At 43.8% G+C, this 27,061-nt stretch overlaps 3 protein-coding genes and 1 long non-coding RNA gene across 12 annotated transcripts; 2 read left to right on the top strand and 2 right to left on the bottom strand.

Annotated features, from left to right (window-relative positions):
- Positions 1-1,182: 1,182 nt before the first annotated feature.
- On the bottom strand, positions 1,183-4,207 carry LOC124216474 (phosphoribosyl pyrophosphate synthase-associated protein 2). Of its 9 annotated transcripts, none has more exons than XM_046621030.2 (6): positions 4,063-4,207; positions 3,452-3,541; positions 2,905-3,313; positions 2,542-2,817; positions 2,313-2,459; positions 1,183-2,180 (listed from the first exon to the last, which is right to left on the bottom strand). In XM_046621030.2, exons 2-6 carry the CDS (start codon positions 3,526-3,528, stop codon positions 2,022-2,024), a joined length of 1,068 nt encoding a protein of 355 aa, XP_046476986.1. In that variant the 5' UTR covers positions 3,529-3,541; positions 4,063-4,207; the 3' UTR covers positions 1,183-2,021. The 9 variants fall into 9 exon arrangements, with proteins under 9 accessions (XP_046476986.1, XP_046476984.1, XP_046476987.1 ...); XM_046621028.2 differs by having other exon boundaries at positions 3,452-3,565; positions 4,063-4,202; XM_046621031.2 differs by having other exon boundaries at positions 3,973-4,202.
- A 1,508-nt stretch (positions 4,208-5,715) lies between these two features.
- LOC138190831 (uncharacterized) lies at positions 5,716-6,883 on the top strand. The gene is made up of 2 exons (XR_011176930.1): positions 5,716-5,930; positions 6,087-6,883. It is a non-coding gene; the product is annotated as an uncharacterized lncRNA (long non-coding RNA).
- Positions 6,609-19,063, bottom strand: Nox (NADPH oxidase). Its single transcript, XM_046622236.2, has 19 exons — positions 18,253-19,063; positions 12,893-12,987; positions 12,714-12,825; positions 12,534-12,631; positions 12,218-12,338; positions 11,973-12,123; positions 11,669-11,879; positions 11,360-11,586; positions 10,940-11,128; positions 10,333-10,526; positions 9,886-10,207; positions 9,147-9,309; positions 8,933-9,078; positions 8,687-8,828; positions 8,387-8,604; positions 8,126-8,283; positions 7,760-7,969; positions 7,455-7,658; positions 6,609-7,384 (listed from the first exon to the last, which is right to left on the bottom strand). The coding sequence occupies exons 1-19, from the start codon at positions 18,421-18,423 to the stop codon at positions 7,187-7,189; spliced, it is 3,330 nt and encodes a 1,109-aa protein (XP_046478192.1). The 5' UTR covers positions 18,424-19,063; the 3' UTR covers positions 6,609-7,186.
- A 679-nt stretch (positions 19,064-19,742) lies between these two features.
- On the top strand, positions 19,743-26,924 carry LOC124217016 (chaoptin). The gene is made up of 7 exons (XM_046622235.2): positions 19,743-19,935; positions 20,504-20,666; positions 20,784-20,928; positions 21,232-21,342; positions 22,178-24,605; positions 24,676-25,192; positions 25,317-26,924. The coding sequence occupies exons 2-7, from the start codon at positions 20,504-20,506 to the stop codon at positions 25,649-25,651; spliced, it is 3,699 nt and encodes a 1,232-aa protein (XP_046478191.1). The 5' UTR covers positions 19,743-19,935; the 3' UTR covers positions 25,652-26,924.
- The last annotated feature ends 137 nt before the right edge of the window (positions 26,925-27,061 follow it).

Consider the following 27,061-nt stretch of genomic DNA (forward strand, 5'->3'; position numbering starts at 1 on the left):
GATCTTTGATCAGGCTATCTTTCAAGGCCCCAAACGAACAATCTTGACTCAACTTTTTCAGGTCCGTCAAGAAACCTTCGAACGATTCATCCGGTTTTTGGTTTCCTTGGAAAAACACATGTCGGCACACACTTTCATTCTTCTTTGGCACACAAAAGTTTTCGAATGCTTTCACGACTTTGTCGTAGTTCTTCGCGTCCGCTACACTGAGCTCGAACGTGTCGTATTTTTCTTGTGCCTCTTCTCCGATGGCGTGAAGCAAGATGGCTATTTTCACTTCAGCGGCTTTGTTATTCGATTCCGTGTTTAGCAGGTATATACCGAACTTTTTGAACCACTTCTTCCAGTTTTCTGAAATATTCCCACTAAATGAGAGAGGTTCTGGCGGCTTCAGGTTGCTCGAGTGCTGTGCCATGTTTCCTTCGTCACTTTTTCTTCCAGCAAGTGCTTCATCGACTGAGCGATTCTCGTTCGTCGATTCTTCTAGATTTACCGTGACGTCTGAGGCGTCTTCGAAATCACTAGTAGTGTCTAGTCCAGACTGCGCCATTTAATAAATGTGGAGGACGCTTTTGTCGTGTTCGGCCTGCAGCCATCTTTATTTGTCTGCCTCTAGGCGTCACCGCTAGGTGGCGTATAAGCTCGATCGTGACAACCAAAGCTGCATGCTTGAATCCGAGAATTTGGATTGTCACGTTTTGTGATTTCGGCTGCTTCTTAAGTGATTCCGACTTTTTCTTTGCAGCCACCGACTTCTCTTGAAGTCTACCGGTTGTCACTCAGGGTTGCATGTATACAATATTTACTGTCGTCATAATGTCATCGTTGTAATATTCTCTCAATTTCAATTTTATAGAACTTTCATGTGGTGTATAACCCTTGGTATGATCTGTTTATTCTTATGGCGAGAAGTGGCAATTGTGACTAATATCTGTGTAATTATCAATTATTTCTTGCCACGTGGCACTGCTAGCGCCACATATGCACAAGTTCTCGTCCGCAGCACTTGTCTACTACGCTCTGTTCGGTAAGGGTTGTGCTTGTGTTGAAGCTGACGGTACCGCGCTGCTTGTAATCCGACTTCCACGTTAGACTCTCGGTATAAGCTTGGAATAAGGTTCGCCAGAGCTTGACATTGAACGATATATACACATATCCCTGCATAACAGGTGAGAGTCGATGTAGGTGAATGCATATTTATTATCTGTTCTACAAGACATTTCTTTAGAATGCTGTACATCTCAGCGACAATTAAGTTGTGGACAGTAAAAGTCTACATCTAACAGTAAAACACGAACCACATCTAATCAACTGTGATTGGTGTAAGCACAAAGAATATTCACGGACGCGGATTGAGAATTTAGGATGATCGATATGAGTATCCATAACGAATGCAATGCAATGTATCATTTTTCTCAAATCTACGAGAGGTGGCTAGCTGTTTGGACTTTCTCTGACACCTCGAACCTAGGAAAGAAGCTCTTTTGGAAGCATATCTTCGAAGATCGGATATGTGAACGAAAGTTTTCAGGACAGTACATGTGACGTAAGCTATTTCTACATTTACTATAATTTACATAGTGGAGCTGTAACAGTGGCTCGGCACGAGCATGTTGCGATCGTTCGTATGAGCGAAAATGTCCAAACTGTGACACCTCAAATATCATCTTTTCTATCCAATTTAATTTTTCCCTCTATCCGTATCCGTTTATTGTGATAAATCAATGAAAAAACAACGCTAGAAATTATACGCAGAAAATTAATGTTTCAAACAGAGTTATCATAGTTTTGAGAGTATAAAAATAGAATGAATAACGAACCGAAAGAAACGGCGTCGGAGTAGTTTCATACCCGTTTAGTAATTTACGAAAAGCCTTACGGACGTTTGTGTATTCTTATTCGTAACTGAAGTTTGTTTGAATAATTGGAAAATTAGAAGTTCTATGAAAGCTCGGCATCTTCATTTAACGTCACTCGTTTGGTGGTAATATTTGTATCACTGTCGGGCGCTATTCTCTTTCCTAATCCTCCAAGGTGACGTTTTTAAAGAGGTAAGACATAGACTCTTTGTTATGAATGCGTCTTATCGCTTCAGCGAGCAAAATACTGATGTCTACTGTCTTTATCTTGTGACATTGCATCTTCTGTAGCTCGTGAGGAATCGTGTTAGTAACAACAACCTGTAACATTAAAGAGTCGTGAAGCGTAGTTTTGGTTCACCCGATATTACTTCATACGAGAGATGAACATTCTCGAGCAACCTCATGCTCGATCGGTGTAACATCTTGTCATAAACTGTATATCAGACTAACCTCGTCGATTGGCGATTCGTCGATAAGACGGGGGGCATCTGAACTAAGCAGACCATGAGTGGCAAGTACGTATATCTTGTAGGCGCCTCGCTCCTTCAGAACTTCAGCTGCAGCGGCAAACGATTGTACATCATCGACCATGTCATCCTGTAACACTTGTTAATAAATCTCCATTTCTGTCGTTTTACAATGGCGAAAGGGTTGTGTCCTTTAAAACAATCAAGCTTACCACCATGATCGCAATACGTCCGCCGACGTCTCCTACCACGTTGATCGGTGGCTTCTCCTTAGCCGGATGCACCGGGACTCCGACTCCCACCTCCATTGTACGTGAAGGGACGACGGCAGGTGGGGAATACCGACCGTCGTTCATATCAGATTCGGATTCTCTCTGCTCTCCGTGAATCACAGCAATACCGAGGCGCAGTCGTTCGGCATAGCTTGTCGCTTTTTTAGCGCTGCCTGGATTTCTGGCTACTATAACCGAGTTGCGGTAATCTGGAATCTGCCGTGAGAAAGTCAATTTGTAATCCTTGCTGTATTGTATTTTAAGCCAGTGTCACAGAACATAGGGCCATGATTCCTCACTTACGCATTCTTGGATATACTGCAAAAGAAATGGACTGGCGCGTAAATTGTCAACCGGACAATCGAAGAAGCCTTGAATCTCCTTCTGATGGAGGTCCATCGTAATGACATGGGTCAAACCGCTTTTACACATCATCTTGGCAAGCAGCTTGGACACGATGCATCCTCGTTTTCGCATTTTACACTGTTTGGAATATGGTAGGTACGGAATAACACCGACGATATTCTTGGCCGATGAAGTTTTGCAGGCGTAGGCCATTATCAGTAGTTCCATAATATTGTTGTTGACGTCCTTGGATCCAGTTTGTATTATGTAAATATCTTTGCCCCGTACAGAGTCCCCGATTTCCACCATGGTCTCCCTATTTGTTTTATGATAGACCGAACATCCTCCGCTCTTCACCCCGAGTCGGCTAAGCAAACAAAATTGAAGAAGTAAAGTATGGGTCGAGCCTTGATGTGACAAGAGTAGAGAACACAACCATCAAATCTAGGATAAAATATAAGAAATACAATAAGTGATGAGACGATTTCGTTTCAAAGCTACTCACTTAGCGATCAGCGTGGCAAGTTCAGGATGAGAATTCCCGCCAATGATCATTATGTCAGAGGTGATTGGGACGTCCATTTTGATACTTGACCTGGGTAAACGAAAACCGACTAGTCTGCGTTTGAGAAATAGTAAGTAGGGGATTTTTTGTAGACAACGTTTTCGGTGGCATTAAATAGTATGGTTAGGTTATGTTGGTATCTAGCGTAAGAAATGAATTAACGGCATCCGGGCGTAGGATAATTAGGATTGATCGGCGAATGTGACTGGCAGAGACAAAAATGCATGCGGGGATTGAGGACACGATTACCTAAAGACGCATCGCAGGAGAATGAAAAGGAATTAAGGTACATACGTCATATAGAGGAGCTAGATGATACTAGTGACCGACAAGAAGGGTACAACGAAAATCTCGACAAATAAACACCTTGTTTTGTTGTGAAACATATTAGCGAATGATACTTGCAAGCTTAATACTGCGATGACACAATGCAGTTTGCGACAGTACAAAGTCAAAATTACAAATCAAACTGCGTGTTCCAGTGTATAACACGGTGTAATTGCTAATCAATTTCTTCCACGGTCATCCGTACGCGGGGGGTTTTTATTTACCTCCCGGACCGATGATCTGCCGACTGCCGAACGGATGATCTAACACAGGGCTACCAATCCCGCGTCTTCGGGCTGGACGGCTTCTTTCTCGTTGGTAGAAATTATAATTTGAATGATGAAAATGCTCAGGCGGGGAAAGCAATCGGTATTGAGGGCTTAAGGAGGGTAGAGGCAAGAAGCACTATCTCACTTGGATTAGTGATCCTTCTTGTCGTATCACATCTGGAGATATTTCGGATGGTTAGTCGGTTCTTTGAATGATCTGGTCACCAGATTCTCACACTTGGAGTTGGGTTAATTGGTATTAGTGATACAGGATGTAATAAGGAATGAAATATACAAACATTCCGGCGCCGGATGTTACAATGGGAGAGCCGGTGAAAAGCAGCTCGGAACGGGTGAAGCCGGAACACCTCTGAATTGGCGCTTTCGGAAGTGACTAGATTTCCGTACGGAACGAATGAACCAGCGGCCCAACTATAACAATTCCCGCTACTTAGGGTGCGTTCTGATATTAGCTCCCAATGCTGTCAACAATCTTTTATTTCTTTTGCGCTGCCGATACCGTGGCTAGCTCTGCCTCTGTCCTAGGGACGTGTTCTTGGCACGACCAGTCAATTTTGGAACGCACCCTCAAAAATATCCGAGTTGTCAGCCTGTATCATGGGAGAAACGAACTTGTGAAAACTGTACCCTCTCGCACGGACCGTGCAGTCTATCTCTACCTATAAATAACTTTAATAAGTCTGTGAAACGTACTCCCTGTTCTGCTCGGAAAAGCATAGGAGAGGAAACATAACTCCGTACTCTTTCCGACAGCAAAGGTGGGACACATTCTGGTCGGAAGTTCGTAGTACCGATAGCGCCGCTCGTAGCGCTGGTTTCGTCTGTTGCATCAGAAATTTGAACGCTCTGTACTTACGCGCGCCTCTCGCGCGTACAATTTTTAAATGATATTCTGCATTGTCAGCCGTCAAACGCAGTGCAACAGACGATATCACCGCTGCGAGCATCGCTATTGAAACCATCTTGGAACGACAAACTCGACCCAACTAGAATGTGGCCCACTCTTGTTTGTAACGCGGATATGACTCCAGCCCTCCTCCTTCCTGGTTCCGCTACACCTTCGTAGCTATACAAGTAGTTCGCCAAAACATGCCTAATATTAGCCTTCGAATGTCACATATTTATACACAATCAATATCCTCCTACTGCAGCTCGCAATTGTAACTCCAATTCGATGCAACGGTACTAAATGTTTTTCTATACTTGACGGTAATCAATAAGTTGAAGGTACGGGTCTCTGTTTTTATTAGCTCGTCCTCGGCTACGTCCATGGTCTTACGTGCAGGTCTGGATACTCGGTTACTTTTATGTGCTGGGAATTATCACAGTTGATGCGACCGATCGATTGTTCCAACTTGATTGGCTTACCGCAAGTTTGCACCGCTCTTAGTGGCGGAAATGAAGACTACGTCGACTTGATTAGCGCGTTGATCGACTTACCCCAATTAGTCTAAGGTTGGACTGCGCCAAGTGGCGGAAATGAGCACTAGCTTTTGCGACACTATTTGGGTCACTCCCCACCCTACGAGTTTCCAGACCTGTACCTAAAACCGTGGCTACAGCTACGTCACATTCGGGAGCATTCGAAGGACCCGATCTCTCTGACACGTCATGGTGTAACACAAGATTGTTCGCCGGTGGTCTGTGTGCAATGGCAGGCCACGCATTTTCATGTTACCCAATCGTCCGATCGTAATTTATCCCTCAAAATTGTGCGAATGATAAAATTTCGATTTCTAAACCTATTACTTTTTCACAAGCTTGTACGCACAGGCGGTCTACCGGAATCACCAAAGAGCGCGGTATGCAATTTGATTTATACTCGTAACAAGCTCTAACGTTTTAGTGTCACTAATTCACGCATAAAGGTGATTTATTTATTTTTGATTCTACCATTTTGTCAAGTATTCAGTATTCTCGTATAGCAATTTATATTATTATCGTTATCATTACTTCAGGATGTTTATTACGCATCAGGTCATTCATTCTGGTGTGTAAAATACAATAATGGACATAACATCGCAATATAAATAAATCGAATGAAATGACCGAGGAACAGATGCACTTCTTTGCGACACTATTAAGTATTTGGTTGTTGCATGAGACGGCGAGATTGATGCGAACGATGAGATAACAGTTCACGAGTGGTCGCAAAACAATTTACGTAAAAAGGTAAATTTCTAATGAAAATGTGTTTAAACCAATATCAAAGTCTCACAAGTCAATAAATATATGATTTTATTACCTGTAGCGTATAAGTATAATTTGAACAATACCGTAGATATACGCATTATGTTTACAATTAGAAGCGGATAAACCGCCTATGTCGAACTCCTAATAACCCACAGATCGATCCAACCATTGATAACTCTATATTTTATTACCAATAACAAACCAGTTGTGTATTGAATGACTTCCACGGCGCGTGCTGACGAGTTTGGAACAGGAATTTGTAACTTCTGTATCTACAATTAGTTCATCAGTCTCATGTAATTTAAAATTTTTATTGTACATTTTCAACCTACAATAATGCAACTAATATATGATGCTATTTGTTGCATCGTTCGCGAAATGTGTGTATGGCAACCCTGTGAGAATTCAACGGTTTCTACTATTCAGCACCGATGCGGCCCTCGCTAGCGATTCTAATGCACGTACTTACGTACTGCAGAATGCGGACCGTGATTACTCGATTACAAATTCGAACATACGGAAACAATTTTCACCCCACGATAGGATAGTATAATCGTACGTATACAGTTTTCGAAAATTGCATACCGGTCCAACATAGAATCTGAAATGGACACGATTCTCTTTGCTCTCGATAATTCAATTATATCCATTTCAGATCACTCCCAAGAAAATCCCATGCAAGTTTCCGACTCTTGAATGATTTTCAGGTAAAATGGATCGTGTTCGAGTGTAATGCCTCCGAAAACTATTACCCGCGAGGGTTAATGTTTAGTATGTACTAAATTTATGTATACCCAATAATCACGATATTTACAATTAGACAAGCTCAATGTTACACTCGGATTTATAGCAAGAACAAATCGTGTTAGAAAACCTCTTTTCTGAAATTGAACCCAAATTGATCGCACTTATATCGCAAGATACGAGCTAGTTGTAGAGGGCCGCAAAAGAATACCGTTATCTTACCCTTCTTTTGATCTTGGAGCTGCTTGAACACTTTATCCCAGTTCGGACGGCCGGCGTTAGTTCTCGTTTTCAACCCAGTGATAAGGTCACGTTTTTCCTATAAGCATAAATAACTCGACACGTCAGAATCCGTTCAAGTAGTACGAAATGGGGGAAAATAGTCGAACCTTTTCATGTAGCAAATCCATTGCTAATTGAAGTCCCACCGCTTTCATGTCGTTCTTCTGCAAGGCGCTCGTTATGTACATATGCATCTCTAGAAAACGTTCCATCGTTGCTCCGAGTTCAGCCTGTTCCATTTCTAACTGCGACAGTAAATTGACAAACCATTCGAAAGAGTGCTGGTCCCGATTTATCCAAAAGAAATCTACCTGAAAGTCATGCGTCAAACCGTTGTGACGTTAAGATGACGGCGATAACTAAATCAAACATGTAACAATATTCGATACACAATGTTTCTGTTCTCACTAACTTTCCGCAAATGCATTACGGTTGGCGGTATTTCACTGGCCCAAGAAAATTTGCACTTCGGGCAGCAATGTCTCGCCTTCCAATATCTATGCATTATCGACTGAAGTATCGAGGCGAATGGGGTGACGCCGATGCCGGTGGCGATGAGAACTGCGTGCTGCGCTTGAAATATATGACTGGACGGAGCACCGTACGGCCCATCTAAATAAATCTGTAAATGCAATTATATCAGCTTCAAAGTCAGGTTATAGGTGTGCTGTTATTCACGATGGCCCTGGACATTGATTATCAAACTCTGTGCCTTCTCTACTGTACGTATGATTGACAGTAACAGCTCTGGTGTATTTTACAACAAATAGTGATCTACCGCCAAAGGTTTTCCGACGGGATAATTGACAGGAGTGTGGAACGACTGCGATTTCCCTTTCGTAGACTCTTCAACACTCTGAATATGAAACACATTGGCTGTTCCTTCTTCGGCAGCAATCAGCGGAGGACTGCGAGTGTCGGACTCTTCTGTTTCTGCTGGAATTACATTATCATCACGTCGAGTCGAGAAATGCGGTTTCTCTATCTCCCCCTGACGTATAACCGTACCGCGAACATGTTGAAAATTTTTGCAACTCACAATCTATAGTAGCGACGATATCGTCTGCTCCACAATTGTCCAGGCTGGGTGTTTTGAACGCAATTATCGTCGGCTTCATTCGCATGTACCTGAAGCTTTGGGCCAAAGATTTATTTTGTGGACTCAAATAGGCCAGACCCAATGATTTCAGTCGCGCACGCCTTATTTGCGATTCGTCGAAGCTCGGTTCTGACTCGGATCTCGCGTAGTCACGAAGTCTGAGGATGAGGATGTACGACAACGGGTGATAAAATGGATTCGCGAAAGATATACCTGTATCAGGTACCGTTGAATACTCACGCGAGTAATCGTTCTCTTTTTTTGTTCCTTATCCGCATGTCGGGCATCGAAATTGATTTTTCAAGAGGATGTTTGTTACTCAATACTATCTTATGCAATTGCACGTTGAGGGCCACTTTTTTAGACAAGTGTCTGGGATCACCTGAAAACGTTTTACATTTCGTGATACCTACTGTACGAGAGTCGAGAAATTATTTTCACATTAGTTTTACAGTCGAGTCAATAATCGTATTATTCCCTACTCACGCCCACTGACGCGAGTCTTATTGATTCCTGGATGACTGCAGCCGTCGTCACCTTCGAAACTCGGATTGGCCACACCGTTGGTTTCTTCCGCGCTACCTGTAGTAACCGTGGTTTTGATGGTTCTGCACAAGGTCACCTCCGAATTCCTGTGAATAAATCGTACCGGCGTCACGTCTACATCCGATACATTTGAATCGATCGTGCTCAAACTTACGACGGTAGTTTTTCGACGGTCTTGATAGCCCCGGATGTACGTTGGGTGCAACATTCGACAGGTAAGACCTCTCCGCGGTGTAATTTCATCTGTTCCCTGTCAAAGTACGAATATAAAGTATTCGTCCATTCGCCAACACCACGAATATGAAGCCACATATAATCTATAAGCACGCAAATAATGTGAATATTAGAAAAAGATGTCACATTCTTAAAGTGTGTATCTACTAAGTGGTGTACAGTTTATCTTGTGACTTTATAGCTACTCGACACAAAGGTCTACCGATAATATCACTGTTATTCATATTCGTAAATTTTCTACACACTTACTGGACGAAAGTGTAACTGAATAAAAAAATCTCCGATATACATTTACCATAACGTTACTCGATCGACTCGTATAGTGAATTCAACAAACGGCAGTTTAAAATCCCTGTATTTTATCGTGATATTCAAGCTTGTTACTCTTGTCGCACTAATGTTTAGTAATTTCACCAAACGATAGGGTAAATTTCAAAAGTCTGGTTTTGAAATTAGTCACCATATGTATAATAAATTTACAATATCGAATCCGAATACTGCTTTCTGCGCGTACATTTTTGATAGATTCGCCACAGAAATTTTTAACAGCGTACGATCGTACATATCCGCATGCCTCTAGGGATCTCTGAGCGGGTGAGTAACTGTGTAAGGACTAAAACGCTTCACGATAGGATATAATTTCAAGTTGAGAAACCGACCTTCCTGTTCCGGAGCACTGCTGATAGTGAATGGATGCCATTCGTATTTTGCGACAGCTGGAATGTTGACGAAGACGTAATCACCGGGGTGAAAATCAAAGTGGTTGGGTCTCTTGATAACGAGATGCGTCACTCTGGAGGGGAGGAGCAGCCCCGAGCAAATGTATGTGTTTCCCCGCTGCGATTGTAGCCAGACTACTCGACGTAGTCTCTCCACCAGGTACAGGGTACAGGGCCCGACGAACCACTTCCAAAAATTTGGTCCATGAAATATCAGCAAGATCCAGAACGGCACGTAGAGTAAATGAGTCCAGTAAAATATCTAAAACACATTGTGCATATAATGATGAAATTGTTCGAGCTTTCCGGCTTCGTTGTACAACGAGTGCTCCTGCAAAATCGATTCAACCAGACTTCTTTGGACGCCTTTTGGATTGCGATTCATACCTCGAAGCAACCCCCTCGCCTAACGAAGGGCATGGAACATATGATCATCACGGTCAATATAAGAACCAGAGCAACGCCGGTCGGATTGGCTGCACCCGGAACAAGGCCGAACAGCTTGGGCTGGCCAGTGAATATCCATTCGGCATAAGTGTAATTGCCCTTATTTATTTCATAATCGTTGACGACGATCAGTTCTGAAATTTGGATAACAGACACCACAATATACGCTTTTGGTGAACGTTCGTTTCTTCCGGCTGGTATTACAGGTATATCGCGTGACAAATGCCAAAAGGACTTGTATAAAATTATACGTCCTTTTTGCTTTGCAAAGCCAAAAAGGCGTATAGTTTTTTTTTTTTTTACCAATCGCTTTATTAACACATTCTAAGCCGAAGTATGAACAAAATTTTTTCCAAAGCCGAACGTTGGTACATGAAAAACTTTTGTTTTATGCGTCCTTTTGGCACAAAGCCCTATCCAGCTGCTGTGATAAGCCCTTTTGGCATTTGTCACGCGTTATGTATGCCTATACAAATATGCATGTGTGCAGAGATGTGTCTGAGTGAGGCGTATGCACTTGTATGAAGATATAGTGAATGATCCTTACTGAAATTGAACAGATGCATTATCGTATGGATAATACTGTAGAAACCGACGAGCACGCCGGTTGTTTTGTGAAGATAGATATGCTGGTCCAACGGTATCACGGAGCTGAATCCATGCGTTCTCAGGAATGTGATGGAGTGTCGAAGCATGAGTATCAGAATAAAGGCACAATTGAAGTTCAGGCACTGACCTATGGATGGTGAATAAAGCAACAGCTATCGTAAGTTTCGTCGCAAGATCATCACGGCACCGTTTTAAATTTTACGAATATCTTGCGCGTTGACTCGTAGAAGCTCTTCGCGAAATTCATCAGTAGAGAAATATAAGGAACAAGTGTACCGCGACTGAGTTTACGTGAATTGCGCTTATCGTTAGTATTTTTGTTTTGACCTACAGTACCATAAATGCGATCAAAACTCACCGCAAGCTCTGGCCAAGATGACAAATCCGTTGGATGACTTGTACTGTATCGCTCTGGACACGAATAGCCCAGCATTGACGATGAGAAATGCACTTGTGAATATTATATAGACATAATTGTTCTTCATGTAGGGCTTGGTAAGTTGATACGGTCTAAGAGCCGACAATCGACGAACAGAGGATTGCTGCTTCGGTTCTGGTTTCGGGGGTACCAGCCATCGGTCGATGCTAAAATATCAATTTCTTTATACCGAAGACATCGCGAAAGAAGAACGAATTCACTCGAAAGCTGTATCACTATAAAACTCACCTGATAGACAAATTCTCCAAAAGCCCATCGTGCTTCTCCAGGACGCTTTTCAGAGATTCAAAGGTGATCGCGCCTCTGTTTTCTTGATCGGCGTCCTCGAACAGCGCTATCGTGAGATCCTCTATTTGATCCTCGCTGAATGTCATACCATTTTCTTCCATGCAGACGCGCATCACATGCTGCAGTTCCCGATGCTGAATCAATCCGTCGCCTGTTTCACATATCGGCAAGCTCGTCAAGTATATTACATTTAGTTGTGGTATTATGTGATTTCGTTATGACGACTGGTATCAAACGCGCTCACCGTCAATGTCGTAGACTTTGAACAGAAACTTGATCTTGTCGTCGGGCGTTTTCCCTGCAAATTGATGCATAGAGTCGAGAAACTCCTGAAGCGATATTGTTCCTGAATTGTCCTTGTCGAATATTTGAAACACCCGCTCGGTGAAGAATGGCTGAAATTTTTATACGGGACGTGCAATATCGAGTTATAAATATATTAACTGGTCGACGTGCGGCAGGCTTCTGAAATACACTCGGTGTGCTTACGTTTTTAGATACGACTATTTTTTTGAATTCCTCTCTTCTAATTTCCTTCTCATTTCCTACGGTCTGCTTGAAGATATTTTCCAGATGCGCCAAACTCTCCTTGTCAAATCCGGCGCGCGATCTGGGTGCAATACATTTCATTTAGATCTGCTATAACGAATCAGTACGGAATGATAATGTATGTAGGTAAAACATGTCTGTACCTGTAAGTGAAATGAGCGGTCGGGTAGTTGGGCGGTTGGTTAGGTAAATGGGTGGGCGCGTGGGTACGTAGGTTGTTCGCTAGGTATACGGAGGAGTGATAATCAAAACTCACCGAATGCTGGTGATGCTGCCAACGAATTCCATTATTTGTCCCGCGGTGACGTATCCGGCGCTTTCCAGGTCGAGAAAGCGAAATATTTTGTCTACGACCTGTGAGGAAAACAAATGTCAAGTCAAAGTACGAAAAATACAGGATTCAGCGTGGAGGAAATATGTACAATAGTTGGCTCACTCCTTTGGCTCTGAGAATTTGGCGAAACGTGAACGCCGTGACTGCCTCTTCGCCGCACAACACGTAGGCAACACTTTCGAGCTGTTCGGCAAAGTCTATCTGCTTTTCCGTACTGTTGAAATAAATCAAATACATGATCATTACTGTTTTAATTACGTCTTTGCTTTCGCGGCACTCACGTCAATCTCTCCTTCAAAAATTCAATCCACTCGTCCTGGATGAGCAATCCGTCCTGGTCGTGATCGAACAGGACAAACAGTTTGTCCATGAAATTCTGAAACATGTTTTGACAATATAGATATATGCACACGGACACGCCACGCGCGCGCGCGTATATATTGCATCCTGCGTCTGTTTCCGTAAACATTTTTTTCAAAATGTATGTAAACCAGGCCCTCGCTCTGAATCCCGAATTTACGGCGCTTCGGGCATATTTTCCAGCAACCGCGACAATGAAAAAAGCCCGCGTACGAACGAACGCCCTGTCGGGCGGTTATTCATTGCGGTATAATTCGGTCCTTGGTTAAATCGGAGCAAGCCGAGCTATTGACTTGGATTAGTAATTGGAATGCGCGCGATATGTGTAACGTTATTCTGCGTGCGTGTAGGCATTAGGAGAATTATAGGTGTGCTGGCATAGGATGTGGTACAGCCTTGATTGGTAGTGGGGGGGGGGATAAGCTGCGAGTGTGTTTTACGGTTGTGCGTTTGCTCTGAAAATTGCTTGCCGTTCATATGATATACTCGTACGGGCACGCGAGCGTTGAGTTGTGACTGCAATCATAGGTAGGTACACCTGCCTGTCCTAAGGCGAGCGGCTGCACGGGGCCGACAAACGAAGCGACAAATTAACCGGCCGAGCTTCAAAATTTCAAAGTTGAAAGGTTGACAGGTGCTATAATTCTGCGAATATAAATCGATTGTAACGTATTAGCGGTGCAGCGATATTCTGCAAGCGTTGTTCGAATGGGATACGGATACCCGCCGGAATGAAGCCCTGCCAGGTAAAGGTATTATAGGCGAAACGATCGTTTCGTCTGCACGGGTGATGGCGGTGAACGCATGTATCTCACCTATAATACTTTTATAGCTTAGGGGATACAGTGCCGTGGTAAAATAAACCGAGAATCAAATCCGGACTGTACAGGTATAAGTTGTACGCAGCCGGAATATAATGATATAAGCCGGAATAACTCACAGGGTGATTGACTCGATTGACATTTTGTAATATCGTTGAAAATCTTTTTTCACGTACAGATACCGTAGTGGCAATTGTAACGTATACCGTCGGTGTTATAAATACACGTCGCGCGTATGCATTACAGTATCTGTAAGGTATATCTGTACACCGTCAATCTCTCACTACGCGTTTTTTTCTACGTGCATCTCTTATCAACTTACGCCCTATCATTCTCTGTCCGCATGTTGTCGTGGCCATTGTATACCAGAAAACATACCTCATAGGTATAATATGATATGATACATTAAGGGTAAAGGCTATTGTATATTGAAATACAATAATCAGGCTCATTGGCATGAACAACCTTAAATACGGATTGCGAAAGTCAAGCGTGTCTCATTTGTATACTCGTGTATGTATACATCTACATCGAATAGACGTTAATTTCCATGCAATTCAATACGATCGGTGAGATTATCGTGTAAATACATAATGCTTACACGTATATGCCTACGATCTACCAGGCGACGGTGAATGTGCGATCGCGCGAGCTGCAGCATATGCGTTCAAGGTAAATCAAAGTTAATAAATAATGAAAGACAGCCGATTTGAAAAGTGTAATTCATTTAGCTGGTCCTTGAGGCTGCGAGCGGATCGTGCGAGAAAAATTACCGATGCGGCTAGCGTACTAAAATTTTACTATCATACTGTATTGCGCTGTATGTACAAGGCGAACCGAGTACCATAAGCTTTCGCAAGTACCACCGAATCAATCGAAAAGTACCGAAACTTTCGAATTACGCGCATGAAACGTCGTGATTCCGGTCGAATTCATTCTTCGAAGAGGGGTCACGTAAGCGTTTCCACGCATCTCAAATTATGTGAAACAGAGATGGACTTGCACGTTAAACGAAGAAAAAATAAAAAAAAACTAAACGAAATTACCGTGACAATCGGCTTTCATTACCTCCGGTTGAGCCCATTTGACGTGCACCAAGAGTCAACTGTTAGCGATTTCAGTTTAACGGTGTACGCTGCATTTTCACGTGCAGCAAACATCATGCAGCTGAATGCAGCAGCAGCAAAATAGCTCTGATTGGTCGATGATTCTGGTGTTTGAATAACGGATCGGCAAGATATGCACAGTTTTAATGGAAATCGTGGGTTATGGCAAGTTGTCACATGTGATAACAATTTCCCGACAACTTGCCCCATCACGACATTTCCGCGGTTGTCTGGGTCCGGGTCAAGTTTTTCGGGATTTTCGTTGTCTAGGTCGAATATTTTGTGGTTTCCGGGAAAAAATACAATGGAGAAACGAATTGTTTCTCAAAAGTATGCGTTTAAAATCCGAGTTTCTCACATTAAAGCAGAAACAAGAGAACAATGGTACGAAAAATATTCATAATTTTTACCATTTTTTGTAATTCAAAATACTTGGGACAACAAGTCGTTGCTCCGCTTCTTTTTTTTTTTTTTTCTTGTTTTTTTGAAAATTCGAGTAACCCTACTTAAATTTACTTTGGAACTGCTACGAACTTTCTCTAGCCCCGGTCTCCCCGACAAAGTACCAGCCTGCCGCACACTGCAGCTGTATATCGTATGCGAATATGTTCCATTGCACAATAATTAATGTATCACTGCAGGCTGCCTGGGTCCTTCGGACCGTTATAGTTATAACATATGTATCAATAATATGCGTGCGTGCGTGTGTGCGTGTGTGTGTGTGTGTGTGTGTGTGTGTGTGTGTGTGTGTGTGTGTGTGTGTGTGTGTGTGTGCGTGCGTGCGTGTGCGTGTGTGTGCGCGCGCGTGTGTGTATACATATCCCATTTGAATAACACGCAACAAATTTTTGCTTCGTTAAAAATGCTATGACTTTTGAACCGTTTGGGATAAAGAAGTTTTCAAGGCATATACTTGGAGGGCATTAAATTCTCTAAAAAAGACCCTCGAGTTGATTTTCTGGACTCAAAAATTCGCATTCGTACGGGCCGTGAAAGTCGAAGATAAGCAGAAATATGCAGTTTTAGGGCTCTACGATTGAAAATATTCATACTAAATGAATAACCTCAAACTAAAATGAAATAAGGTGTGCGAAAGATGTTGTTCATAAACTGGATTCGTCAAAGGAGTAGAGTTTTAACTCATTTGTTTATCTTTTATTACTCTTTTAAACGTTAACATTCTTTTTAATTGTTGATAAAATTTTGTCTGTTACAAGCAGGATATTGCTGGCGATGTAATTGCACTACTTGCAAAATAAATTGTTTTTGTTCTTCATTTATCGTTAAAGTTCGATTATAATTTTGTATTAAAGCTGTACTACACATTTCCGCTTTTCTTCGACTTTCACGCCCCGTAAGTATACGAATTTGGAGTCTAAAAAATCAGCTCGGGGATCTTTTTGTGGAAAATTTAATGCCCTGCAAGAATATGCTTGAAGATTTTTTTCAACCCAAACGCTTCAATAGTTACGGCATTTTTAATGAAAAAAATTTTTTTTTTTTTGCATATTATTCAAGTGGGAATTTTCAGATGGTCAGCGATACCTTTTAAAATTTTGCTACAAATTTTTCCAAACGGAAATCTTTTTTTTCTCAGTAAATAGATCCTCTTAAGACCGTAGATTCGATAGGTTAATTTTTTTGGCTCACCCTAATATATATACCTATATCAATGTATAGGTATGTGTATACCTACGGCGCGTTTTCGTGGATGCGCACCATCAGGTTTACCCTTGACAAACAAGTCCGCTGTTTATTTGTCGGCACGCGGCTGATGCGATACTCGGAGCTGCTCAGAATGGACTTATACTCTCAATTGTCTATAATTATAAGGGTTCCCCTGGTGCGCGTCAACAAAAACGCATGGTATACCGACACTCAGCAAATCAAATTCTTTCGCGCCTTACGATCAGTGTCGATATTACAATATGATGTGGCAGGGACAGAACACGATTTCTTTTCAAGAAGTACCGCGCATTCGTCCTTCCGAACAATACTTTTCCCAACGTTTACTTCTTTCAAGTCGATTGTCAGTACTTCGCTAGCTAGCTCGGTCGGCGGCGTCAAGTGGTGTTAATAATATAAATTTGACGCCACAATAAAGCATCGATCGATCCATCGGAGAAAGTGATTTTAGACATTTTACATTGGTCCAGAACTCGGTCGTACCGGTTCGTTTCGCTAGGTATCCGATTTTTCACCGCACGAGTGAAGAGCTGCATGTATAATAAATAATCGCCGTAAACTCCGTACACAGTTTCAGCCTCAACCGCGACAATTGTCCTTTCTCCCAGCCCCGATTAACGTGCGAGAGCCACCGATACGGCAGGTAGTGCAATTAGGATTCAAACTTCGAAAGCGACAGGGCCACCCGGGCAGGGATTGAGCTGATTAAAGATTGACCAATTCGAAGGCCAGTGTGTTTAAGACAGTCAAGTCGGAGCCTAACGAACGAGATTCACTTGACTGCGAACTTTCTCAATACGCGTGTGTTGCATTTACTTACGCGCTGGTACAGCGTAGTTGGCTACATAGGTATAGGTGTAATTTCATACAAGCGTGCGTAAAGGTTACAGGGTCGAGATTCCGACGCGCGTTGCGTCTATCGTGTATAAGGTTCTAACGTGACCAAGATTTGCGCCAAGTTCGTCAAACCCGTAACGATTTTAGAAAACCATTACAGTACTGCACACCGCACCGATCGGCGCAGTTATGCTTTTGGCTATTCATCAAGCTGGTCAATATTTCGTGAAATTCGCGATTGAACTAGTTTTTACGAAGTATACGATATTGACGACGCTCGCTCGGATGTTTAACGGAGCAAACTTGCACGTTTGATTTAACCCGCGAATGATGAACGTATTGCTACGTGTTTGTCTTCGCGTCGTTTTTAGTTCAGCTAGAATAACGAGAAGAAACTGGGAGCGACGATCGCATCGTAAGAAAAGAGGACACGTGGGTTCAGGCGACGACAATGACAAGAGCGCAGTTACAAACAATTTACTTCGGGCAGAGGTTTGCCTACGGATCGAGAATACCTACCAGAAATCACGCTTACGTGACAATGTGTAGGGTAACCGTCCTCAAGCTGCCGGATGTAATGATAACCGCAATAATTCGATTGTTTGCGTCATACTCGTGATATCGATTCCGTCGCTATTGCACATATACGTATACAATTTTCAGCATCTCTCCTTGCGGCGTCTAATCTCGTGCCTCGTTTTACGTGCAATGCAATTTGTTTAAAAGGTGAGATTCGAAGTGATGATTCTTTTTCAACAAAATCAACTCGTTACCAAGGCAACGTATATCGCATACCAGCGATAAAAGTGGAGCCTAAGTGCATGCGATTACCTCGTCTTGAAGTAATCTCCTAAATCCGTCCTTGTTATAACGAATGTTGCTGTTGACTATTTCGGAACACTCCTTCAACGTCACTGTTCTTCGACGCTCAATCAAGCACTCTTCTTCCATTATACTGATCTGACCGAAAGGCTTTTTCCGCGCACTGCACGTACGAGCCATGGCGCCGGTTGTGTTTGCTATAGATGTTTTTGAAATTCGGTATCTGCGATATGTATTTCGTTTCGTTATTCTTTGTAGTTATGTTTGTAGTTTATTTTTTATTATACCACAGGCACGGGTAGCACAGAGCCTGGTCGGGGTGGGCTTTACGGTGGGGAAGGAAAAGGGAGAGGGAATTTTGAAAGACACTTGCTAGTGGTTCTCCATTATATTCCAGGTGAAGGAGCGCGAAAAATTGCCGCGTGCGTTACTTCGCAGTGAAACATCAATGAATATAGGTCACACGAGTGGATGCATACACTTTTTATACTGTATTACATTATAGTATATTTTTATTATCGGAGACAGAGTTTACCCGCGTATAGCGAAAGACTGAATGGAAAATATGTCTGCATCGGTAGCCGTGAATCGGTCGGTTGTTCGACAGGGGAATCTAGATTGTGTGTGGGGATAGACAACCTTTCACTTTTTGACAGCACCGACCGACCTGCTATGGTGGTAATGTAACTCAACATTCCATCTCAATGTGTGTGTGCGCGTGTAAAGATTTAGACAATAATTGAGAGCACAAGTGCGGGATTAGCCAAAAGTAAACAACTCATTGCTCGTACGTATGCAGTTGCGATATTGTTCAACATGTTTATCTCCGAAGGCGTTCAACAACCGTGTAAACGCTCTATATCGATGACATCGACGGATTGAGGTAAGTCAAAAGAGTGTATTAAAACGATCGACGAAAATTTAATGTAATCCTATTGTTTCCTTTGACTGCAATCGAGACATAAACGACCGTGTTTAGGGATACGACCTACACATGTCTCACAATTAGATCGACCATGCGCATTGATTATAAGCACATAAGTGACATAAATGCGAATTAATGCACGGCAAGTGAGATGTCAATCGTAAAAAGTGTATTAATCAAAGTACAATGATTATGCCGAAAACGAAAGAGATATTGAAAATTGTGGCGGTAATTTCGAAATGAAAAAGAATACGAAATCCACTGCATCGAAACGGTGGAAAACTACCATCCTAAAATACCAAAACATTAAGCGCACCAATTATCACCGCCAAGCAGTTTTAAGGGGCCTCGAGCCCGTCCACCTATTGTGGAAGGCAAAAAATTAATACGGGACTGGCTGCGGTATGAAATGAAAACGGCATAATAGTGTAGAGATAGCTTTCAAGTATCACCGTCAATTCGACATTGGTGGTAAATCCGCGGGAGAGGGGTGGGGGTGGAGAGGTGAGGAAAGTCGGTTATTTCGCGATCCATATAACGCGCGCCTGCGCCCCCGCAACAATTCGCCCTACAGTGCTGAGACGTTACTGGGGAATTGTCGTGGAAAGTCCGAATTTCGAGAGTGAGTAAAAGGGGGCGAGTAAAAATCACGGTAACCGTAGAATGTGCGAGGCCCGTCACGTCACGTGAACCAATGCGCTCACTCGCGCACGATACGTGTATAACGCAACTATCGAGGCATTCGAAGGAATTATATACCAGTCAAGGTTAGTACCGAGCAATTTCGTGATGCAAGTAGGCACTGAGACGTTGGCGTGTTACGTGTATATTATGCCCTGCCTGCGCTCCTTGTACGAGACGCTGCAGGGAGAGCGTGCAAGGTGCCTTGTAATTACGGGACGATGTCTGCATATCTCTGGGTTCGGAAGCGAGGCGAAGAGAAAAATGACAATGATCGAAACCTCGGTATCGGAGCTCCGTTCAGTTTCGCCTAATTCTTGAAACGTACTCGATACGTGCGCGCGTGAAAGAAAAAAAAAAAAAAAAAAAAAAACCGAACCCTTACGCCACCCGTCCGTAGTATTATAATTATAATGTTGTCTTTTCAGAGATGTTGGTGCAGCGTATCAATGTCACTGACCCACTTTGATGCTTAACATTAATTAAACGGCCCCTCGGCCCACCCCGCGTCCTCCGCTTCTTTTCTCTATTTTTCCCGTCCTTTAATTCACGTTACACCTGCGAAAAGCTGCGCTTCGGTGAACTCTACAATATTGTGAAAAACACCCGCATCTTACGCGTGCGTGTCTACGGGCACCGTTGCGATTGTTTTAGATGTGGCTGGCAGTTTTCGCACTTCACTGGGGACTGCACGTGGCCTGGTCCTACAACGTCCTCTGCAACTTTAACACCATGTGCCTCTGCTGGGTTCAGGACGACGCCGATTATACCCAGATGGACGTAAGCTGCATGGGCGTGCCTTTCGCGCGTTTTCCCGGTGAGGACGTGACCCTCGTTACTTTCTCTCGAAAGAAATATCGTGAATCGCGTAACCTTTCAACGAATTTGAAATGAAAGAGGCAAAAAATCAAACGAGACTGCCGGTATGTTTCAGAGATACCGATTCGGTACGTAGCGCAGTTGGACATCGTGGGTTCCGGCATGCAAGTGTTGGAAAACGAGGCCCTGGTCAGCTCCTACGTGGAGGCACTCGGTCTAATGAGCAACCGTCTGATGCTCGTAGGGGAGAAATCGCTGTCGTGAGTATAAAATTTGTTTGTTTTTCTATTCTCCGTCAAACAACTGCAATCACGTACGCCGTGAGTTTTCCATTAATTGGACCACACCCGGTAGCAAGGCGACCACAAGCGTACACCGTGTATAACGTGGGGCTCAATTTCGTGGGAATGGTAGCGAGCGCCGCAGGCAGGTCAGGTATAGCGTTACCGTCTGTGCCGGACTTGCTACAGGACTCTTTTAGTGGCCAAATTCAATGAAAACTCACTGTATACAATTCAAAATGCTGTACGAAATGTTTTTTTATGTAATTTTTCTACTCACAGCGGAGTGGCGGACCACCTGAGATCGTTGGACCTGAGTTACAATTACTTAACGAAGGTGCCGCTCAAGGCGTTCCGAAATTTGAAAAAGTTGACCTGGCTAAACATGCACAGGTGAATTGTGAAGACTTCGCGTTAAATGATACACCGTGCTTACTCGGGATACTGATTGTAAATAACGTACATACCTATATCTGTCACCCGGACCGACTGGACCGGCTGTAGGAGTGAGCCCGGCGGTAGCCAGGAAGTATACTCATTAGATGTTATCGTTGAAAATAAGCCCATTAACGATTCATCGTTACTCACGGCATTCCAGCGATTCTTGATGACGATGCTCGGCAGTGCTGCCTTGATAGCTCACTAAAAAAATGTGATTCTCAGTTTCAGCATGGTTGTAAACTAATGCCACCTGCCTAACTATATGCTCGAAGTATGTAGCAAATTTTTGTCTGAAGCGCGATAATATCTGGCATATCTTCCAAGTGTAACAGCACCATAGAATATTCATTTCAAGTCTGTTTGCGTTGTATGTGATATCCTACTTGGCATTTAGACTGGACATGGGTAAACGCCGTCGTGCCGTTATGAGCATGAATGCGATTGGTAACAACGTGTAAAACCCTGGCCAAATGAGAACGGACGGGAGAGTTAATTCAATTTTTTACTCGCAAGCAAATCCTTAGGTGGTAGGCTTTCGTTGGTAACTAAAGTAAGTTTGGTTGAGAGCATGCATCCTTCACGGTAGTGTCCTCTGAGAACCTAGAGAATATAGTTGCTCCTGCGTGAGAGTTGAACAGATCGAGTTTTATTATACGATACTAAGTTGAAGAATAACATTTTTTCGGTGTTGCCGAACCAGCGAGGGACGAGCTGGCGTTATGAAATTTGTGAATAGAAATATACGCGCCACGAAGATGGATATTGTAATCACTTCGAAATATTTCAGTAATTACTTGACGAGTTTGGATGGGAACTGGGGCCACCTGCCGAACACGCTAACCAACGTGTTCTTCGGGGACAACTCGATTGCCGAGCTACCGAACTGTTTCAAGCGGTTCAAATTTTTAATGTGGCTAAACCTGGACAACAACAATATCGAGCGCATCGAACCGTCCGCGCTACCACCGCGCATACAAACACTAAGTATGAACAACAACCTGATCAAAGAATTTCCAGCGAGCATTGGAAATCTGAAGGATTTGACATGGCTGTACCTGAGGGGAAACGACATGAAGACGTTGGTGCTGCCGCACTTCGAAAGCCCGAAATTAGAACTTATCGATGTAAGCGACAACTCGATAAGCACTATCAATTATACGAATAGCTACCCGACGCTGCAGATCCGGGACTTAAACATGGCCAGTAACAAACTGTCCTCACTCCCCGCCAGAATGTTCGAGAAGATAAACGTGCGGCGGTTGTACCTATCGTCGAACGACATAAGCGTGATCAATGTCAACGCGTTCGAGGGCCTTGAGGAGACCCTTGAATACCTGAATTTGGAAAATAACAACCTAATCGTGGTCCCCGAGGCGATACGCTCGATGAATCGCATTACGTACCTATACCTGGCAAACAACAAGGTATCAAATGTTTCGGATGAGAGTTTTCTCGGATTCGGCAATAACCTCCGTGCCTTGTCGATGGCCACAAACAACCTTAAGTACGTGCCTGTCGGGGCGCTAAGCGAGTGCAACAAACTGCTGCACTTGAACCTGGGCTACAATAACATTTTATCAATACAGCCGGGAGACTTCGAGTGGGCTACCAACCTGGAAATCCTACTGTTGCGTAACAATATGCTGAGTAAATTGAAACCGGAAACGTTTCGGGGCGCTAACAGGCTGAAGGAGCTCAGCCTCTCGTTCAACCACATTACGGAGTTGGACGATGACGCGTTCCTAGGACTCGAAGAGAGCCTGGAGATTCTGGAGCTGAGCTTTGCATTCGCGATGGACGTTTTCCCTCGTCACGCTCTCAAGCAGTTAAGGAATCTACTCTGGATGGTGCTGGACAACAACAATTTCCAGGTGCTCGACACAACCGCCTTCTACTCGTTCCAGAAACTGCGGTACGTCAACCTGGAGTCGAACAGGCTTCAGTACCTACCAGAGCAGATAATCCACTCGTCGATCCACCTCGAGCTTCGCGACGTCAAACTCGGCTATAATTTCCTCGAGACCATACCATCCAACACGTTCCACAACCTGACGGAGCTGCGGTCACTCGACTTGTCGGGCAACCGTATCCACTTTCTAACGTCATCGTCGATAAGCTCGTGCCGGAAATTGGTCACGGTATCCCTCGCGCAGAACAAAATAGCCCACCTAAGCCCCGGGACGTTCAGCCAGCTCGAGAGTCTCCAGTTCTTGCACCTCGAGTTCAACTACTTAGGCAAGCTTAACCTGGACTCGATCCATGAAAGTGGCAGCGACGATTTTACCCTGAACGTTTCTTTCAACGCCATCAGCTCAATTATTCCCGGGGACTTGCCCACCCTGCGACACCTGGACCTGAGCTTCAACAACATCACGTCTCTGCCCGGAACGGCGTTCAACGGCACACCGAATCTGAGAACCCTGGATTTACGCGGCAACTTTGTCACAGCGGTTGAGTCCGGCGCATTCACTTTGAAGCATCTAGAGTACCTGAACCTGCGGAACAACAAAATTCAAGTGCTGAGTAAGCAGGCGTTTTATGGTCTCGAAACGCTGCAGCAGCTCGACCTCAGCGGTAACAGTATAAACCAGTTAATGATGGAGCAGTTCAGAAATTTAAAAAAACTCCGCGTACTCAACCTTGCGAGAAATAAAATCCGTTCCTTACCCAGGGACGTTTTTGAAGGCACCCAAATCGAAATACTCGACCTGAGTAACAACATATTCTATGTCGTTCCCTCGACATCGTTCGCCGAGGTCGGTTACACCCTGCGCGACCTCGACTTGGGAAACAATTTCATTGACCATCTCGACTCAGCCTCGTTTCCAACCTCCCTTCTGAACTCTCTAAATTTGGCCCACAACCGGCTGACTATACTACCCGACAACTCTTTCGTCGCACTTGGAAAACTGCTCACCTTGAATATTTCCCACAACAGTCTGCAGGCAAATTTCAAAGAGCTCTTCCACTACTTACCGGACCTGAGACAGCTATCCCTAGCCAAATGCAGTCTTGGAAAAGTGCCTATCCTACCCCTGGCCAATTTAAGTGTACTTGACCTGTCGCTCAATAGCATCAGCTCCATTTCTAATAACGATTTCCAGTACCTCGAGGAGCTGAGGACTTTGAGGCTCGTAAAAAATCTAGTCAAATTCATGCCCGGTGTCAGGCTTGACCATCTCAGGGAACTGGACGTCTCGGGGAACATTATAGAGGTAGTAATCAGTATTCTATTTAGGCCAAGTCCAACGGCAACGCGAGATGTTTTTTCCTATTTATCCGCAGGAACTGACGAAGGAAATGTTCTCAAGGTACCCAAGGCTGGAGAAGTTGAACATCAAGAATTTGAATAGCGTTCGAAGTGTAGAAAGGGACGCGCTGAGTCACTTGCGATACCTGAAATACCTTCAGGTGCAGACATGGCCGCAGGCGGAGGGATTTCACTTGCGGTTTCTGCTCAGCGGTCTGCCGTTGAAATTCGTGGAAATAGAGATAAAGGAAAACGTGCTAAAGCACCAGATAGAGAACGCGTTTTCGAAACAGCTCAAGGAACTCACAATAACCGGGAGTGACTTAGAGACCGTTACCTCGGAGGCATTCTCAACCATTGAAGGTGGCGAGCTTATACTTAGGATAAAAAACACCCGAGTACAGAGGTTCCAGTCCGATATTTTTTTGTCCCTGACTAAACGACTCTCACAGCTGACTCTGGACCTGAGGGACAACCACATAAACGAGCTCAGCCCGTCAATAATATACGGAAATCTTTCGTGGGAAGCGGTGGGGACAAACATGGTGGCTGGTGATTAAATTTTTTGGCCCTCCGTAACGAGTAAATACGGGATCTGTAGACATTTTTCTCCATCTTTTTCCCCGTTCGTGTTGACCACCTCAAGAAGATGAAAAATATGAAATTTCTCTTACAGGTGGCTTGCAGGTATCCGGCAACCCACTTGAATGCGACTGTGAGATCGCATGGCTGAGTCTCTGGCTCCGCAGATGGTTGAGGGAATCCCGACAAATTCACACAGCGTCGCAATCCGACGCTAGGCAATTACGGACGATGGCTGGGCGGGCCGTATGCACGGAGACGAAACCCTCCTATTCTTCCGATAAGGTCCTGCTAACGCTCGGGACGCCCCACACTGCCTGTCAGGCCTCTGCTCTGAGCTCTGGCCACTACCAACACGGAAGTACTTTGCATCGATTTCTCGGATTGTCCACCATACCGTTACTAGTTTACGTTAATATCTTGGATTAACCAAAACCTTGTGATATCTGTATGCCTATATTATTGTTCAAAGGTTCGCCAACATTTGCGTCACTGTGCGCGGGATGGTGGAATTTGTTTTCCTCTTTCCCTCTTCATTCGGTTTATTAATTGTTATTACGCCCCAGTGATAACAGTGATAGTAGAACTGTTTCAGGAATTTTGGAATCAAAGATGAAGCAGATGATAATTGCTACCCAGCTTAGTTCTTCCAACTTGAAACCATACACATCTGTATAATGTATGTACGTACATACGTCACCGGGAGGATCTTAGAAGGTTAACGCTGCGCCTGCGAACGACGCATCGCCAGCAGATAGGCAACCGAAATTACATCTTACGTGCAGCAAAGCACCCGAGATTTAAGCTCAGTTGCCTGTCTGCCAGCGAGCGTCGTTCGCATCGTTAATTAACCTTTTAGGCATTGTCCCGGTACGTTATACCCACGGTCTTCTACACAGGTCTGGGTACTCCTATCTCATTACCGTTGAACGCCGCGTAATCTTGTTGAAGCTTGTGTCTCTTAGTTTTTGCACCAAAGACCGGAGCGTTGCAATCTCGGAGGCCGGTTACTACAAGTGCATGCCTATAATGGGTGCTTTCCATTTACTGACTCAAGTCGACTTGTGTCGCTATTTCTGGTGTAACCGGCCAATCTGGGCAAAGGAATACACCAGAAATAGCGACACAAGTCGACTCGAGTCAGTAAATGGAAAGCACCCAATAAGTGCCTCTACCACTACAAATGCATTGACCTCCCCCTAACTGGCGCTAGCGGCAAAAATGCGGCAAAAGTTCTCAACGTCGGTGTCACCTTCGCTACAATTTTAGAGACAGAGTGCCCACACCTGTGTCGAAGACCATGATTATGCCATACCAGCAGTTGTAACGATTGTATCAAAAGTTACCATACGGGAATATCGCGGGCAATTTGTCCAAGAAAATCACCACTTGTATTATCAACTACATGTTTTTCCAAGTATAACTTTCGCAGCAGTACCAGAAAGAATTAATATTAATATGCACTGCTCTGTCATAAGTAGGTGTGACATTTGGGTAGGTGAATGTTTTCAAGGATGAGCCGGTGTGCGGTATTTCCGCACACGTAACACAAACACGACATAACAATGATCGACTTTTCGAAACAAAAAAAATAAAAATAAAAATAAACCAAAAAAAAACATTCGTGTCGAAACAGGCTATTTCAACCAACTTGTGTGAAATCATACGAACAAAAAGCTGAAAAATAAAATTTCACCTATTTGGTATTTGACTGATTCATTAGTTTGATTATTAGATTACATGAACTTGGCGCATTGTCATACTTCATCCTCATGCACAACGCAACGTGAATTAATTACCGCGCACAGTTTCCTGCAGAGTTTCTGTACCTTGATTTGC

The sequence above is a fragment of the Neodiprion pinetum genome, chromosome 4, assembly GCF_021155775.2.
Source record: "Neodiprion pinetum isolate iyNeoPine1 chromosome 4, iyNeoPine1.2, whole genome shotgun sequence".
Classification (NCBI taxonomy): domain Eukaryota; kingdom Metazoa; phylum Arthropoda; class Insecta; order Hymenoptera; family Diprionidae; genus Neodiprion; species Neodiprion pinetum.

Bases quoted from the DNA above. Each gene is read 5' to 3' on its own strand.
- Nox (XM_046622236.2), bottom strand. From the start codon at position 18,423: ATGGCTCGTACGTGCAGTGCGCGGAAAAAGCCTTTCGGTCAGATCAGT. The intron at 12,339-12,533 runs GTGAGTTTTGAT...TATTGCACCCAG, and splicing joins GGCAGCATCACCAGCATTCG to ATCGCGCGCCGGATTTGACA. The intron at 9,079-9,146 runs GTAAGTTTGAGC...ATTTATTCACAG, and splicing joins ACCGTCGAAAAACTACCGTC to GAATTCGGAGGTGACCTTGT.
- LOC124217016 (XM_046622235.2), top strand. From the start codon at position 20,504: ATGTGGCTGGCAGTTTTCGCACTTCACTGGGGACTGCACGTGGCCTGG. The intron at 20,667-20,783 runs GTGAGGACGTGA...GGTATGTTTCAG, and splicing joins GCCTTTCGCGCGTTTTCCCG to AGATACCGATTCGGTACGTA. The intron at 20,929-21,231 runs GTGAGTATAAAA...TTCTACTCACAG, and splicing joins GTAGGGGAGAAATCGCTGTC to CGGAGTGGCGGACCACCTGA.
- LOC124216474 (XM_046621024.1), bottom strand. From the start codon at position 3,897: ATGTTTCACAACAAAACAAG. The intron at 3,566-3,877 runs GTGTTTATTTGT...TCTCAAACGCAG, and splicing joins ATGTTTCACAACAAAACAAG to ACTAGTCGGTTTTCGTTTAC. The intron at 2,818-2,904 runs GTAAGTGAGGAA...TTCTCACGGCAG, and splicing joins TGCAGTATATCCAAGAATGC to ATTCCAGATTACCGCAACTC.